The 15,475-nt window shown below is 38.8% G+C and overlaps 1 protein-coding gene across 5 annotated transcripts in view; it reads left to right on the plus strand.

Moving 5' to 3' along the window:
• Positions 1-14,822, plus strand: part of ZDHHC20 (zDHHC palmitoyltransferase 20) — a 45,652-nt gene extending 30,830 nt beyond the window's left edge. For 3 of the 5 annotated variants that reach the window (XM_086621469.1, XM_086621477.1, XM_086621502.1), the window contains 5 exons: positions 288-408; positions 6,717-6,849; positions 8,470-8,596; positions 9,847-9,936; positions 11,075-11,432. In XM_086621469.1, coding sequence (XP_086477595.1) covers positions 288-408; positions 6,717-6,849; positions 8,470-8,596; positions 9,847-9,936; positions 11,075-11,291 — 688 coding nt within the window. In that variant the 3' untranslated portion in view covers positions 11,292-11,432. Of the gene's footprint in view, positions 1-287; positions 409-5,533; positions 5,570-6,716; positions 6,850-8,469; positions 8,597-9,846; positions 9,937-11,074; positions 11,433-11,631; positions 11,710-13,752 lie in introns of those variants that run through there. The other 2 variants (XM_086621495.1, XM_086621486.1) reach the window with 2 other exon arrangements.
• The last annotated feature ends 653 nt before the right edge of the window (positions 14,823-15,475 follow it).

Genomic DNA, 15,475 nt, shown 5'->3' on the forward strand with positions numbered 1-15,475 from the left:
TTTCTGTACAGACTGTCTGTACCATACGCTTTGCCAGCTCATGTCCTGTCCTGTAGAACTTCATGGGGGGCAAATTGATGTGAGGGGCCCAGATCATTTGGCCTGGGAAAAGAGACTTCATTCAAAATGGTGGCTTAAAATGCTTCTGAAACACTAGTGACAGGCTGTTTTGGACACACCACTGACATCATACCCGTTATGCTCTGCAAAAGCTGAATGTATTGTGTTTTATTTCATTTATTTTGTGTATATCACAGTAACCTCTTTTCTCTTTCCCCTCCTTCTAGGGTGAATAATTGTGTGGGATTTTCTAACTACAAATTCTTCCTCCTGTTTTTAATGTATTCCTTACTGTACTGTCTGTTTGTTGCCGCTACAGTCTTGCAGTACTTCATAAAGTTTTGGACAGTAAGTTCTAAGGCTTTTTTTTTTAAGTTGTTATTCATTTGTTTAATCTCGCATGTTTTATTAGAGGCTGCATCAGCATGTTGTCACTCACCATTTACTCTGTTCCATAGTTCATTACAGCATCAATCAAAGTGACTGAAGCAGGAGAACCTTCTAAATATTAATGAATTAAATGTGTTACACTGGCCAGGATGAGTAATTGGGGGAAGAAGTTCCAATGAGCACACTGTGCAATTTCTGTGCTCCATCAAAATCGAGTGGCACAGCTCAGGTTTTTTTGAGACTATTGCATATAGATACATAGATACAGAAAGAACTGGCTATATCAATTACATATATTTGTGTATATATGCACACGTATATATAAAAAACACAAACATGAAAGATAAATAACAATTTAATATCTTTCTAGACTTGTTTATAGATAATCTACTACCAGATAAGGCAGATTAATTTCTTGGGAACCGACCAAGCTGCTTTGGAGTCCCTATGTAGGCGTGTCTGAACTTCATAGTAGTGGCTTTTATCAATCTGATATGGGTAGAATGCAGAGATAATAACATACAGTGTTAACGATACACATCTTCCTTGCAACTGTTACCAGTTGCCAAATGATGAATGCACATACATGCCTCTTACCAGATTTAATAAAATTTATGTGAAGGACAAGTGTCCTTGTATGTCAGTGTTATATTCCTCCTATCAGTTTTGTCCCAGTCACATTCCAGGCTGAACAGTGTCTTCTGGTGTTGTTCCCTTTCATCTCCAAAACCTTGTACTGTGCCATCCTGTCTCCAGACAGAAGAGCTAGCATCAGAATTCTCTTAATCAGTTTCCATTAACTAGCATGGGGAAAATCAGTGTGAGTGGAACGCTCTCCATCACATAAGTAAATAACAGCACATATTTCTTAGATGCTAGTTGCTATCAGAGTAGCTGGGAAAAGCAGTCATTATTTATAGCTGGAGAAATAAGCTTTATTGGAGCAAAAAGATGTTGCCACGTCAGGGTAAGAGGAGCTTGATCATGTGTTTAGAATAGCTGTGCTTTGAGACAGTTGGCATTAGACAGGTAAGATGAATGGTGCAAAAAGTGTGTTTGTATTCGTCTAAGCCTATGGGTCTGATCTGCCAAAGTACTGTGTTTCTCTTAGTCTGACAGTTCTGTATGGCAGCCTGTCACTGGAGAGCAGGGAACTATGTGGGAATTGAGCTGTCATTATTGTGTGAGATGAAAGCCATAAATGTATTTACCAGTCATATCTGTGTCTTGACAAATAATTTCAAATTAAATGGTCTGATTCTGCTGTTCAGTCTTGCGTGACTGTAAATAGTTAAATTTTTAATTTGTGAATGTGCCACTCCCAAACATCTGCCTGGCTCCTTTCCAGTGCTTTGTATGCCATTTCTAATGAAACTGTAGATGTGCTCTTACATATTTACCAGTAAGTGCTTGAGCAAAGAAAATGAATTTGCTTTGTCACCTCACTTCATAAGTGTTAGCGCAACAAAAGTCCGCAGGACATCTGACCACAATGAACATTAATATGAACATCTGGAGCAAGCCTCTTCCAAAGCCCATCTGACACAATATGAAAGTGGACCCTTGAGCAGAGGAAGTAAACTGAAGAGGGATTTGATATACATATGATTTAGTTGTTTAAAATGCTTCCTGCAAGAATGGGCTACTTCTGAAATGTGACAATAGACAATGTAGTTGTGTGCTTGCACTTGTTGCTTTCATTTCCGGTTACTTCCAAGACAGAATCTGGTGATGCCATGATCTTATCATTAGAGTAGGTCTCTGACTCACTTTACTCATATTAAATCACTCATTTCACAAAGCTAATGTTCCTCTGATCTTACAACAGCCTGATTAAAGTCGACTTCCAGAAAGAGGTGGCAGCACCATAATGTTGTCGGCTTGCCTGAAAGCTTACATACTAGAGACACACTAAATTTCACAAGTGCTGTTGACTGCAGAATAGAGTTTTGGAAGCATCTTTCTACATCTGTATCCAGGTCAGAGCAGAGTACTGCTGACACGTGCTGTCTATAGACTCCTTCAGTATATTGCTAATGCTCAGCTTTGTCTGCTGCACCATTGGACAGATTACTGTTTTGACGTTTTCTGTTGAGGCTCTCTAGATTTTTTTTATTTTTTTTTATACCTCTAATGCTTGGCTATCAGTAATGTTGCAGTATATCTGAATAAGGTAGTGTTTCTTTTTTGCTTTCTCATAAATGTTTTTCAGACAAAGTGTACAACAAACTGCTGTATATATCCAGTGTTGAGATCAAAGATGAACTGCTTCTTGAGGAGTGTAGCCTTGGTCACTTCAGAACTTGTAGTAATGAGGTTGTGAAGGTGTATGTGCTAACTACATAAATTTTAGCAATCCATTGTTTTGCACTGTTGATAATTCTTGCATAGAGCCACGACACACATATGCAGATACTTGCAAACATTGTGAGACGTGCACGCCTACCTGCCTCTTCTGTTGAAGAAAGTCTTTGTACTTTCCACTTGCAAATGCAAGACTTCTGCACAGCATCTTTCATGCTCTATGCAGAAGTGCTGAAGAAAGGTCTCGATACTGTTTGTACAGTGGTGGAACAACCACACTGGCTGTCATGTTTACTGCAGGCTTACATAGTGATGTGGATGTTAAAGTCTGTTTTGTAGATCAAGGGAATTTGAATGACTTTTTTTTTTTAATGCTCATAACTACTTTTCCTATACTCATGAAATTTTTATTTCTACCTAGGAAGTTGTCAAAGATGAGCAAATAAAACCTCAGTTTAACCAAACGTATTTGAGACAAACACCAGCCCTGGCTGAACGCCCAGTCCTTGATGCCTTGTTTACATAGTGCATGGCTGTACTTCCCAGTGTATTTGTATCCACTCACATACTTGCTGCACTCCCTTGCCCTTGAAACCTGTATATTTTCCAGATGTTCTCAGTGTCTTTCATTGTCCTCCAAATTATTTTGGCAATCCTGAGTATAGCTAATTGAAGGATGTGATGGGTGTTCTGGATAGATGGCACACGCTTCTGCAAAACTTTGGTTGTGTTAACAAAAAACAAACAAACAAAAAAAAACAACGAAAAAAGGAGAGTGATTCTAGCTCCTTAGTTATAACTCAGTCCTCTTGCCATATACACAGAAGGACATATACCAGGTCTCCTGAGTTTTTTCTAGATTTAAGCTAGACCTAGTTACTAAAAGATGAATAATGAGTCAGGCTCTGACAGCGCTTTTTTGTTGTGGGTTTGCAGGTTTTTGTGACCTGATACATGCTCTAATGACTCTGTGCTTGTGAAGGAGTTTGTAGGGAACTCCTTAGAATAGTGACTGGCTTCGGGCTATTAAATGTGCTAAGTAGCCCAAATTTAATTGTGCAAACTGCTTCACTTTGTAAGCTCTGCAGCTCTCTTAAATGCAAGTCTCTGCTTCTGTGCTGCCACTGCACATAATGATTTTAAGTAACTAATGTCTGAAGTTTCACTCTATTTTCACATGCTGTGGCATGTGGACTGCTGCTAGAACACAGCTGTGAATAAGCCTGTTAAACGCACTCATAGCCTGCATGCTTCTCTCCAGGAAGGAATTTGCCTTTTTTTGAAAGACACTTCAGTTCTGCAACTGTCGTTCAAGAACTGAAAACCAGTGGCCGAAACTGGGAAGTCAGACACGGTAAATGCTTCCTGAGGATCATGCAGATTAATTGTGCATAATTCAAAAAAATCCTTCTCCGGGTTATAGAGCTACTTAAGACAATGCAACTGAAATAAACTTATATTTTCTGGCTCACAGAAAACACAAAAACTAAGCTGATACTGCTCTTAGAGCTTCAAAATCAACTGGCCTGAGAAATCTTTATAGAGAACTATTTTGTTTAAATATGCAATTCCAAAAGAGTCATAGAAATAGAAATTACAAAAAATAATTAGGAAACTAGGAAACACTGCAGTGTGCTCTGAGGTAGAAGTCATAGCTTTAACATGAAGCTTAGAAATAAGCGGCAATTGAGTATGTAGTTTGCTAGCCTTGATTTCAAGGGATCACAAAACACAACATATCCCTACAGCAGGGGAGAGAGGGACTGTTGCACAAACTATCTAAGCAAAACTGCATTAAAAAGAAAAGGTAGTAATAAGGAAACTGAACTTACACGGCAGTTCAGAGAGCTGGACTCTGCTATCATTTACTTTAGCAGGACCTGATGGTAGCCAGCATTTTTGAAAATGCTGCCTGTATCTGCCTGACCCCAAGGTAAAAGCTTGGACCTTCCCTAGGCTTTCTGCACAGATTAACGTAATTTAAAAGCCATGCATCTTGCCTACAACTTTACGTCATTAAGTGCTAACATCTTAGCTAAGACGGCTAATACCACTCTGTAGGTATAAAGTTTGGAATTCAGCAGCTGATTTAAACTAAGCTTTCCTGTTTCTTGCTTTATTTTCTGAAGTACCAGTTCAATTTCAGATGTTACACTAAAGATACATCCCACAAGCAAATCTCAATATTGAAGGATATTAGGAAGTAGAAAAACTGTACTGATGTGTTGTGGGTTGTTTTTTTAAACAAAGAAAATTGTGCAAAGAATGGCTTTTTTTTGTTATGTTTTTTACTGAAACTACATCTAATGGTAATATATATGTTCTGAAGTCAGAAAGATTTTGTAATTTATAAACCATTGCTTTATACCTCTGGAGTATTCTGAGCTTTTCAGATCTTTATGAGTGGTTTCTTCATATAGAATATTCACATAAACCTTACTTGTGATGGAAACGACTAGCGAAGAACGCACGTGGTGTAGTCATGCTGTTCAAGCTAAGGAATTGCTTGAAAGTGATCCATCCACAATCTTAGCAGCAATACTTGTATGCTTCAGTAGAAAACTCCATGCCTTAGAAGTTAGTAGTGTGCTCTTTTGTGCTCTGTCCTCCATTTGCTTGGAGAACAGGGGCTAAGGCTGCTGATGGGCGTTGGAACTTGGCACGTCCGAGAGCACGTGTGCACACCAGCCATTTCTTTCTTAACAAAGCCTGTGCTGTTTTCAAACATTCGTCTTAACATAATACTAGTGTTTAATAAATTGTCTTTGTTTGCGCAAAGCTTTGCCGCAGGAAAGCTGCAGAGAATTGTCCAAAGGTAAAATCCAATATTGCTGTAATTATTTAAATACTGTTCCTAGTATAATTTTTCTAATCCGGTTATTCATATTAGATATTTACCCCATTAAGGAAAGGAGATTTGTAATCTGTTGCCTATGAATACAGGCAGTGTGCAGGGATATAGATACCTATATGCACTCGATCTTAATTGACATGTGTTTTAGACTTAAAAAAAATCAGCCTTAGATAAGTGGGTGTATTGAATGAGCTAATGGAAAAAGTAATGGCAATAATGCTAACCAAATAGGTGAATAAAAATAGCCTCTTTGCTTTCGTAGTGCTGTTAAAGGTCTGCTTGTTAAAAGTACTGTGATTTTTGAGGATATAGAGCTGGAGTAGTATTGTTACAAATCCCATTGGCCTCTTGAAAGTGCAGTCCTAAAAATAGTTGGGGTTAGGGGTGGAATCAACTATCCAATATGGGTGGGAGGTTATTTTTTATATAGTGGTTGCACTGAAATTGTTGTTCTTTATGTAGATCTTCTGGTGAATCACTTCTGCCAGATCAGACATGGCAAATGTCTTTTGCTAGGTGCATGCTGGTTGTTGCCTAAACTTTAGAGATCATCAAAAATTGAAGATCTGTCCTAGGTCTTGTCTAGGAGTTGTTTGGTCTTAGAAGCACAGTATATAACCGTTTCCCTTTTATGTTCCTTACACCGGTTCAGGAGTAGGTTCAGTATTATTACCTAGCCAGGAAAGGGTTTGGAAGTTTTTGCTGTATTTTCTTTCCTTCAAATAAAGTCATTTTGGACAATTTTTCCCTGTGTCTCCTTGGGTGTGGCTGCACAGTTAGCATTTTTGAGTACAGGAATTTTTTTTCCTTGCCTCCTACTGTGCATTTAAAAACCAGGCCTCGATTATACACAGTGCTATCAAACAGATGAACTTATGCACTCGTGCTATGAAGCTCAGGTGGAGGGGTACCCATCAGCGCGAAATGCTGTTACACGCCAGTTTAGCATGACATGGAAGGAAAGCCGGGCTTGCGCTTTTTTTCCTTTGTGAAAAGTGAGGTGAAAGACCTATAGCAGAATGGGTGTGGCAGAAAATGTTTAGCAATAATACTGCAGTAGTTGCTAAAAAGTGTTAATGTATTAATCTCTTTCTCTCTTTCTCCCCAGAATGAATTGCCAGATACCCATGCAAAATTCCACGTACTATTCCTTTTCTTTGTGGCAGCCATGTTCTTCATCAGCATACTGTCACTCTTCAGCTACCACTGCTGGCTAGTTGGCAAAAACAGATCAACCATAGGTCAGTTAATTAGAATATGGAACTGTTCCTTGTCCAGAAAACCAACAAGTCGATGAGAATGTGAGGCCTATAGGATATGCCATGACATATAAAAAGAATTTTTAAATATTGTGCAATAAGAAGCATATCTGGTGAAAGTAATTAAAAGTGAAACTTATGGGAAAATGAAGCATGTGTAAGGGTCCTCCAGTGGAGCTAAGCATGTAGATTCATGACGAATGTTAATTTCTTTTGTTTGTGTTTTTGAGATCCCTAAGCTGCTGAGCATTTTTGTTGTGTTTTTATATATTTTTAAGTATATAACGCAATTGCTACTTGCCAGTTACCCCACTGGTATAATACTTTGAGTATCTGGGTGGCCCCAACCAAGGTGAAGGCTCTACTGTATGTGAACGTACTACATTTGGAACCAGATCCAAAAGAGTATTTTTAAATCCTGTGAAATAAAATGGATCTTGCTATTAGGAAGTGGCTTGTAAAAGCAATGCAGTAAAAATGGAAACACTGATGCAAGTTTCCTAAATAATAAAAGAGATTTCTGTAATTTCTATGCCTAAATGTTTTAAATAGCATTGACCGGCATAAGCAAGTTATGTGCATTAGTTAAAATATCCGAAGTTCTTGCTAAAGCATTTTTGAAAGTGTTTTTTGTGGGTTGGGGAGGACGGGAACTGGTGGGTATTTCCACAACTAAGTAAGTCAAGACCTTTTGCCTTTCAATGGAAGTTCAATTTCCATCCTCAAAAATAAGTAGGTTGATTGAAAGTGAAATCATGTTCAGGTTGCTAGAATTTTTTGATGGAGAAAAATGCATTTTGATTGCTTGACAGGAGGGTCGTTTGAGTCCTTTTTCTTTTGACATATCTACAGCTAAGGAATATTCACACTCTTTTTTAGCTTTGAAGAAAATTTTAGCACGTTCCTTGCCCAAAAGTCAGTGGTCATAACTGGCAACACAGTCAGTACTTTCTGGATCATGATTGTAAAAAGAAGAGCTGTTGATATGGAGAGAGCAGTGAATCCTCTCAGTTCTTGGCCAAGGGTGTAACCCAACTGACTAGAAAAATGGTGGTGGTTTGCCGTAGTTCGTGGTGCATCCATGTTTCTAATTTAATAGAGATCATCTTTCTCTGATACCACAGGATGCTCATAATTCAACTTCGGACCTTGGCAGTAGTGGAAAAAACTATCCTGTATGGGTTTAGGTCCAGTAGTGTTTATGGTAAATTGCTTCTGGAAGAGGAAGTCTTCTGCTCAAAGGTGGCTTCGCAGGTCAAAGAGCAAGCTAGCCATCCATGAATAAGGGATGTGTATCTTTCACATGATGATGGTACTTGGCTCTGTCTCAGACCTTATGTTAAATGTAAAGAGAGAAAGATGACTGTTACGCTTACATGAAGTTTGTTATCTTTCATTTCTATTTTTGTCATTAACCCTGTGATAATTTATTTTTTAATGCTCTCTGATTACTTGAGGCGAATTTTTTTTTTTTCCATAATACACATCAGGATTGTCTCAGGTTGCCCAACACTGTTCTCCCAATAGAGAAGTTTGAGTCTGTTTATTCATCTTCCCATACTCCTTAACGCTTTAGAGATATTGGATATTTTTCTTTTACAGAAACATTCCGTGCACCCACATTTCGAAATGGCCCTGATAAAAATGGCTTTTCTCTTGGATGCAGCAAAAATCTGAGGGAAGTTTTTGGAGATGAAAAGAAGTATTGGCTGCTCCCTATCTTTACCAGGTATTCAGTCTGAATGGGAATGAACTGGGGAACAAGTTGATTCCATGACTTCCACCTTGCTTCCCTTTCTCCTAAAAAGTAAAGCACAACTGAAAAGCCAACTTGTAAATCCTGCACGATGAGTATTGGTGAAGGGAAAACGCGCGGGAGAAAACTGAGCAAACTCTGCACAGTGTTTTTATTCAAAGACAAGGGCCTCATTGACAAGGACCTTCTGAAAACAGAAGTTTGGAAAGCTTGAGAAGCGTATTTCAAAAATTGTACACCTTTTGGTAGTAGCATTAGTGTCTGATTATAGCAAAGAAATCTGCAACTCAGAGATCCAAATGCTTGAACTTCAGCTGTGTTGAAGCAACATCAGTTTTAAAACACTCCCTCTTACGGCTTTCCTTTTGTTGTAGGCAGCAGTTTCCATATTGAAAGCTGCCTGAGAAAGTGCATGTAAATAAGCAGCAGTGCAAAAAAAAAAAAATTCTGATACAATGCAAAATACTGGGTTTAAAACTTCATCTGAGTCAGTGTTAGGGAGTTGCAGATAAGCATCAGAGAAGCTTTATGAAGCAAGACTGACCTGCTGCCTGCTCCCACCACTCCAGAAAGTGGTGCTGTGTTTCAGCATTGCTTTCTGTGGGGGGTTGTGTATCAGTTCAAAATGTCGGTGAACCCATTCGTGAAGCTGAGATCTGGTAGCAAACAGCAGAGATAATAACAAGATCTTAAGTTGTCTCAGCTGTTTGCTCAACTACCGTGTTTTCATGTGATGATAAAAAAAAAAAAGACAGAAGCTATATTGTAGATGGATCAGTCTGTTTTGCCACCACATTTTATCCTGATTAAACTTGCTTTAAAAGAAGGCTTAGCTAACCTCAGAACGATGGGTGGAGGGGAAAGCATGGCCACCAGAATATTATGCTACAGCTTCTGGAGCTGTAAATACCAGATAGTCTACCTGTGCACAGTGGTTTGGGGGAAGACTCGTGCTATAGTCTACAGAAACACAGTGATGTTTCTGAAATGCATAAACTAGTGCTGTGCTCAGCAATCCATACTGAGTGATAGGGTGGGAATCATTTGGGCTTGAAGATTTCATTAACTGATCATCCAGCTTAGTGGTAGAACTGCCTGTCTGGAGTTCAGCGCTGCACTCGGTGATTGATTGGAGCCTGTAGCATTTGCTTTTTATGTGGGTGCTTGTTCAGTTCGTTTAATTCAGTTGCAGACAGTGATTTGAATCTTTGTTTCTGGTTTAGTTTGGGCGATGGGTGCAATTTTCCAACTCGTTTGGTAATTATGGATCCAGAGCAACTTACTGTCTCAAGCCAAAATGAACCTGCCAAAAGGTAACTATAGCATTTAAGATACTGATTTTGTGCTGTTACATACTTCATCTGGAGAAAAAATTGGTTCAGAACTTTTTTTTTATACTTCTTGTCATCTTTAGAGCGAGTTCGTAAGTCTTTATAGAAGAATAAAGACTAAAAAATGGTGTTGCTTGATGCAGAAAGGCTGTTTCTTGGTTTTGACCTTGAACAGAGGATATGGCTCTGTTGAAGTAATGCAGAAAGTAAGAGAGCTTACTGGCTCCTAACAGCAACCAAAAAATTCCTAAGGAAGACTGAATAATGGTCCATAGAAAAAAAAGTTTTAGGTATTTTTTGGAATGAGAGAAAGGCAAGGTGTATGTGTTATTTGTATTTCACCTCCTCTAGCATGCTTAAACAAGGGATGCTGAGACACAGTTTGCAACAGAGAGAGATCGCTGTGGCTGTTACTGGTCTTCAGCACTGGAGGGGTTTTAGCTCATTACTTTTTATCCTTTTTTTTTTTTTGCTTTATTTTCAGGAAGCCTTCTTTAGATTCAAAGACACAGGAGTATATGAAACTTCTAGGGCTGTTTACACTTGCCATTTTAGAAGCCTTCTGTAAAGTTTGGTGAATTTGTAGCTGAAGGTTGTTGTCAACAGCAGTCACCTGAGTTATCAGGCATTAGGGGGTTTCAAAGGCAAGACTGGAAAGAAGTTGCTTCGAGTGTAGCATAACCTCTGGAATTTACACAAGAGCAGGACCCTTGTGCAAACAGGAGCGTATCCTTTTGCATTAGGAAGATGTTCAGCAGAAGGCCCTAGCATTTACTAATGGGATAAGATGGCATTAGGTTGTTCTCCAGACAGTACTGATTAGGTTTTCTTTTTAACTGTGTGGCAGTAGCATTGTTGTCAGCATGCCACTCCTTGTCTATCAATCCATGCTTTTTTTCCATTAGAACTGTGAGTGGCCTGTGTCAGGGAAGGGTTTAGACTGATGAATGGAACAATTCTCCTCTAGGAGAATTAAGTTTGGGGGCAGGGAGGCATTTTTAGTTGGCAGTGTACAGTTTTTTGTTTGCTTGACTCTGAAGTAACTTCACTACGCTTAAAATGTCTGAAATAAGCAGCTGCTGCTATTACAGAACTCCTGTTGACTTTGCTTACTTTTCAGCTCTGGAGCCAATCAGTCCTTTCCTACTCGACCACTCAGTGAATCACAAAATCGATTACTAGCCAGTGACAGTCAGTGGGTGGAAAGTGGCCCTGAAGAGGAAAATGTTAAATCAGGTAGCCTGCACTGTAACACTTCTGATGATTCTATGGTTTTCTTTGTGGTGGGTTTTTCCCTTTTTTTTTTTTTTCCCCTCTTCAGCCTAAAAAATCCTTAGGGATTGGTTAGAGGCAAGTAGAAGAAAATTTGTTCCGTAGAATCAACTCAGCATGTTTCTAAGTTAAGGCTAACTTGTGTCTCATGCTCTGCTCCAAACTGAGGGATTACACTAAGGTAATGGATAGATAATTCCCATACACTAAGGTAAATGGATAGATAATTCCCACTTTCACACTTCCTGTTTCTGAGATTTTGGATCTTTTTACGTTTGATTAGGGGGACCAAAATATTTTTCTAAAATAGATACAATACAATAAATGTGCTTTCTAGTTTGAAGTCTCTGCTATTTGTTGTGAAAATCTGCAAAAACACATAATTGAGATTCTCTCACATTTCAGGTGCAAAAAAGCATATTATAGTTTCATTGGAAAGCTGATCTCAGCTTATTACTAACCAACCATCTCAATGGGAAACAGGTAAGACCAACATCATTGATTACCATTTCTGTATACGTATGAGTAAACTAAAATAGACATCTTGAAGTCAAAAGCCAGTAGTCATGGAATGCAGAGGAGTCCTCTGATGTTGGATGAGTAATAGAAAAGTCTAAGTAAAGCTCAGAATGGCTGTCCAGAAGACAAGAACGGGAGTAATGCCGTAGTGCAGGAAACATAGGCTGGCTAGATCAGAGGTGAGTCAGACTAATCCTGTCATTTAGATGGATGTGTAGTGCTGGATTTGTTACCTGACCAGGGAAAAGAATCTAATCTGCTAAACAGGCAATTTCAAGATAAAATGTTGTCTTGAGGAAGCACTGTTCTTAAGGAACAGCTCAACTGTCTTTTTTGTGCTCTGCTTTTATACTTTAAGAAGCTGTGTGTGCACAAGGAAGGTCAATAGGTAAATATAGGTGTCTGCATATGGACTGCTTCGTCACACCTGGAATTGACAGTGATCTTTCATGTAAGGGCTCTGTGCACACTTTGCTTTTAGGAAATACAGTCAGTGCTGCTGCATTTACGAAAACTTCCCATGGTGTATTTCCAGTGACTAAATTACACTTCTCTTATATTGACTTCTTATTGTGATGAGCTTATAAGATCCCATTACATTTTTCTCTCTAGAAGACAAAACAAATCTTATTTGGACAACTAGCAACCATAGATGCTATAGGCTGAGTCATTCACCTCCTCTGCCTTTGTTCTTGTTTCCTCCTTGTTCTTGTTTCCTCCTTTTCTCTTTTTTGTTAGCTTTCAAGAAAAAAAATCTGTCTAAAAAGTCTTTGTGAAGGATGGTGTTATGCTTGGACTGATGTTGGTCAGACTGCTCAGTGTAAACTCTTCCCAAACCAAAATTAGACTATCTAGTGGTACATCTGAAAAACCTACTCAACCATGAGAACCCACCAATGATGAGTTTTCCCTTTGCAACTTTCCTTAACACTTTATATAAGAATGTCCTAAGCAAGGGACTCTTTACAGCCTCTAGCTGTATAAAAACTAATCTGATCTAAACAAGTTACTAAGGCTTTTCTGTTCTTCATAGGAAGGAGCAGATATCTTCTGAGAGCAGTTCATCCCAGCAGCCTTTGACAGAGTACTATAGAAAGGTCTTAATCTTTCTTTCCACTGACCTAGGGAAAGGGAGCATAAGTGACTGTCTTAGGCTAGACAATTAACTGGTAATAGTTGGGGATTAATTTCTTTTCTATCCTCCCTCTCTTTCTAAAGTCAGACCAAATTTAATAAAGGAAGATTGTGTACTTCGTGTCACACTTGTCCAAACTGCTGTAGTTTTAAAAGTTGTATAAATAAATAGTGCATAATTGCACGCAACACAAAAGTATTTTAGTATGTGTTATCCCAAATAATGGTTAACTCAGTAGCACAATATTTCAGCCGTTCTGAGTTCAGTTAGATTTGATCACAGTTTCTGTAGGTCAAGGTGGTTAATTCCAGTCCCTCTGCAGTTGTAAGCAACTATGCAATAGCTGTGAGATCCAACATCTGTTCCGTGTACTTCCATGTACTCTGTAACAGACTGATAGTTGTATTTTTCAATGTTATGCCTATAACACACAGCAGAAGCAATCAAAGTTATGGCTGATGAGGAAAATTCCTGGATTATTCTAGACAAAAGAGCATGATTTCCAAAAGAAGGCCAGTCCCCCAGCCTCACCTAGGCAAATATGATTTATGTCCCCATTTCTATCAGTTTAATTCAAAATGAATGAGCAGTTCTTGCCAATCTGGGAACCAAGAGACTTAAGCCACAGGTCAGTGGTGATGGATTGATGTTCTTAGTGGAGATAATCTTGTAAAACATAAGAGGTTTAAAACAAAACAAAAAACCCCATACCTCCCAGAAGGCTAATTATGAGTCGAAGTTACCTTAACTGCTGTTCTCAGCCAGCAATCTGTAAATTACATGTTACCTAGCTGCATTCCTGTAATACACTATGGTCTGGTTTTTCAAAGCTAATGGTGTAATTCCACTAATTACCTTTTTTGTTTCACTAGGTTTCTGCAACACATTTTGTGCTTGAATATCTCTTAATTTTGTTTGGAAGAAGTTGATCAGTAAAAAATGGAACATGAACATTTTAGGAAGAGACAAGAAATTCACGTTTCTGCACAGTACAATGGATTCTTGTAAGCACTATTGCAGAGCAGGGAAGTTAAGACAGATGCCTTAAGATTCTTAATGTGCATTTATGCAACACTGAATTATATACTGCTACCAAAGGGCCAAATCCTGAAGTGCCCTGCTTGGATGCACAAGGTCCAGAGTGGGAACTATGCATTTCTGTTATGCTGCAGTGTTGAGGATAGATTGCAGAGACTCCTACCTCCTCACGGGCAAACTTCACACCTTAGGCACTGCAGAAGTCACTTCCACAGCAGGTCTCCTGGGTACAGAAAAAAGGAAAAGGGAGAGAGAAGAAAGGGGGGAAAAAAAAAAGGGAGGGGGGAGTGGGGAAGAAAATTCAACATAGAGCATGGCCGGTGAGTCTGAAGTGCGACTATACATAGCGCCAACACCAGGTGATGGGGAAGGCACTGGATGATGTCTTCTCCTCTCTTCCTATTAATCAATCTACCCCATGATCATAGCTCTCCAAGTCTTTTGGGCCTGAGGATTCCTTCTGCTATCTGTGCTTTGGAGCAAGGCAATGCTGACAACGTAAAAGCCTTTTACTTGGATGTTGCTCTTTTTTATATAGGATTGAGCCCTCTCATCATTTTAACTTGATTTATTTAACCATACCAAGAACAGAGCTCAAAGAAGCAAACTTGTTTTTTAGTTGAAAAAAGATGAATTATTGCTTTCCAACAATTGTCTCTCAACATACAAAGAGAAGCCAATCAAAAAAGGAATTAACAATTGGTATGTTTTCTGTTAATGTCTGTAGTGTTCTGTATGAGGCAGTCACTAAATGGTAAAGTACCCCGGAGAAAAACTTTATTGCAGTTGTGTGTTGTTAGAAAATGGAACTGGAAGAGTACTGCTTTTTCTATGGGACTCTTGATGGTTTATAAATACTGTTTTATACTTTTGTTTATCTTTTTAATAAAGGCACAAGGTTTTATTGGTTCTGAAGTACCATTTAAACAAATAGGAAGTACTTATGAGCAAGTTAGTGTTGGATCATACATCTGTGTTAACACACTGAAAATTTGTCTGCTTCAGTCTGCCACTTTCAAGTCCAGTTCAATTGTCGCTGAAATTGCTAAAGATTGAGTGCTTTGTGCAGTGGTGTACCTGTTCCCAAAAGGCAAAATGTGTTTCTTGTGTGAGGAATAAAGTCCATCCAAAGCTCAAGACCCACAGCAAACAATGTGGGGTTTTTTTTCCCCTCGCTCTGCTAACTCATCTTTGGAAGGTACTGAAATTTCACACCTGGAAACAGTGACACATACTATTTTCCTGTCTGTAACTTCTCTGATGCTCAGCTGATGCTGACTGCGAACAGACATGAGCCCTTTTGATACAGACTGGCAGTAGCCGAGTTGATCTGGACAAAAAGAACCTGTTTGGTTTCTCTTGCAGACTGATTGCTACAGAAATCAAATATGTTTATGATGGAAATACTAAGGAATCAAATATACTGTAAGGTTTAAAACAAATATTTTTTTGTCTTTGGAAAGAATAAATTTTGCTTTAATAGTAACCTTCTAGAACAAGAACTCTTTGAGAACCTATGAATGTGATTTGGCCACTGTTGGATGTTCTTGAGACAGA

The sequence above is a fragment of the Tauraco erythrolophus genome, chromosome 1 (assembly GCF_009769465.1).
Source record: "Tauraco erythrolophus isolate bTauEry1 chromosome 1, bTauEry1.pri, whole genome shotgun sequence".
Taxonomy (NCBI): domain Eukaryota; kingdom Metazoa; phylum Chordata; class Aves; order Musophagiformes; family Musophagidae; genus Tauraco; species Tauraco erythrolophus.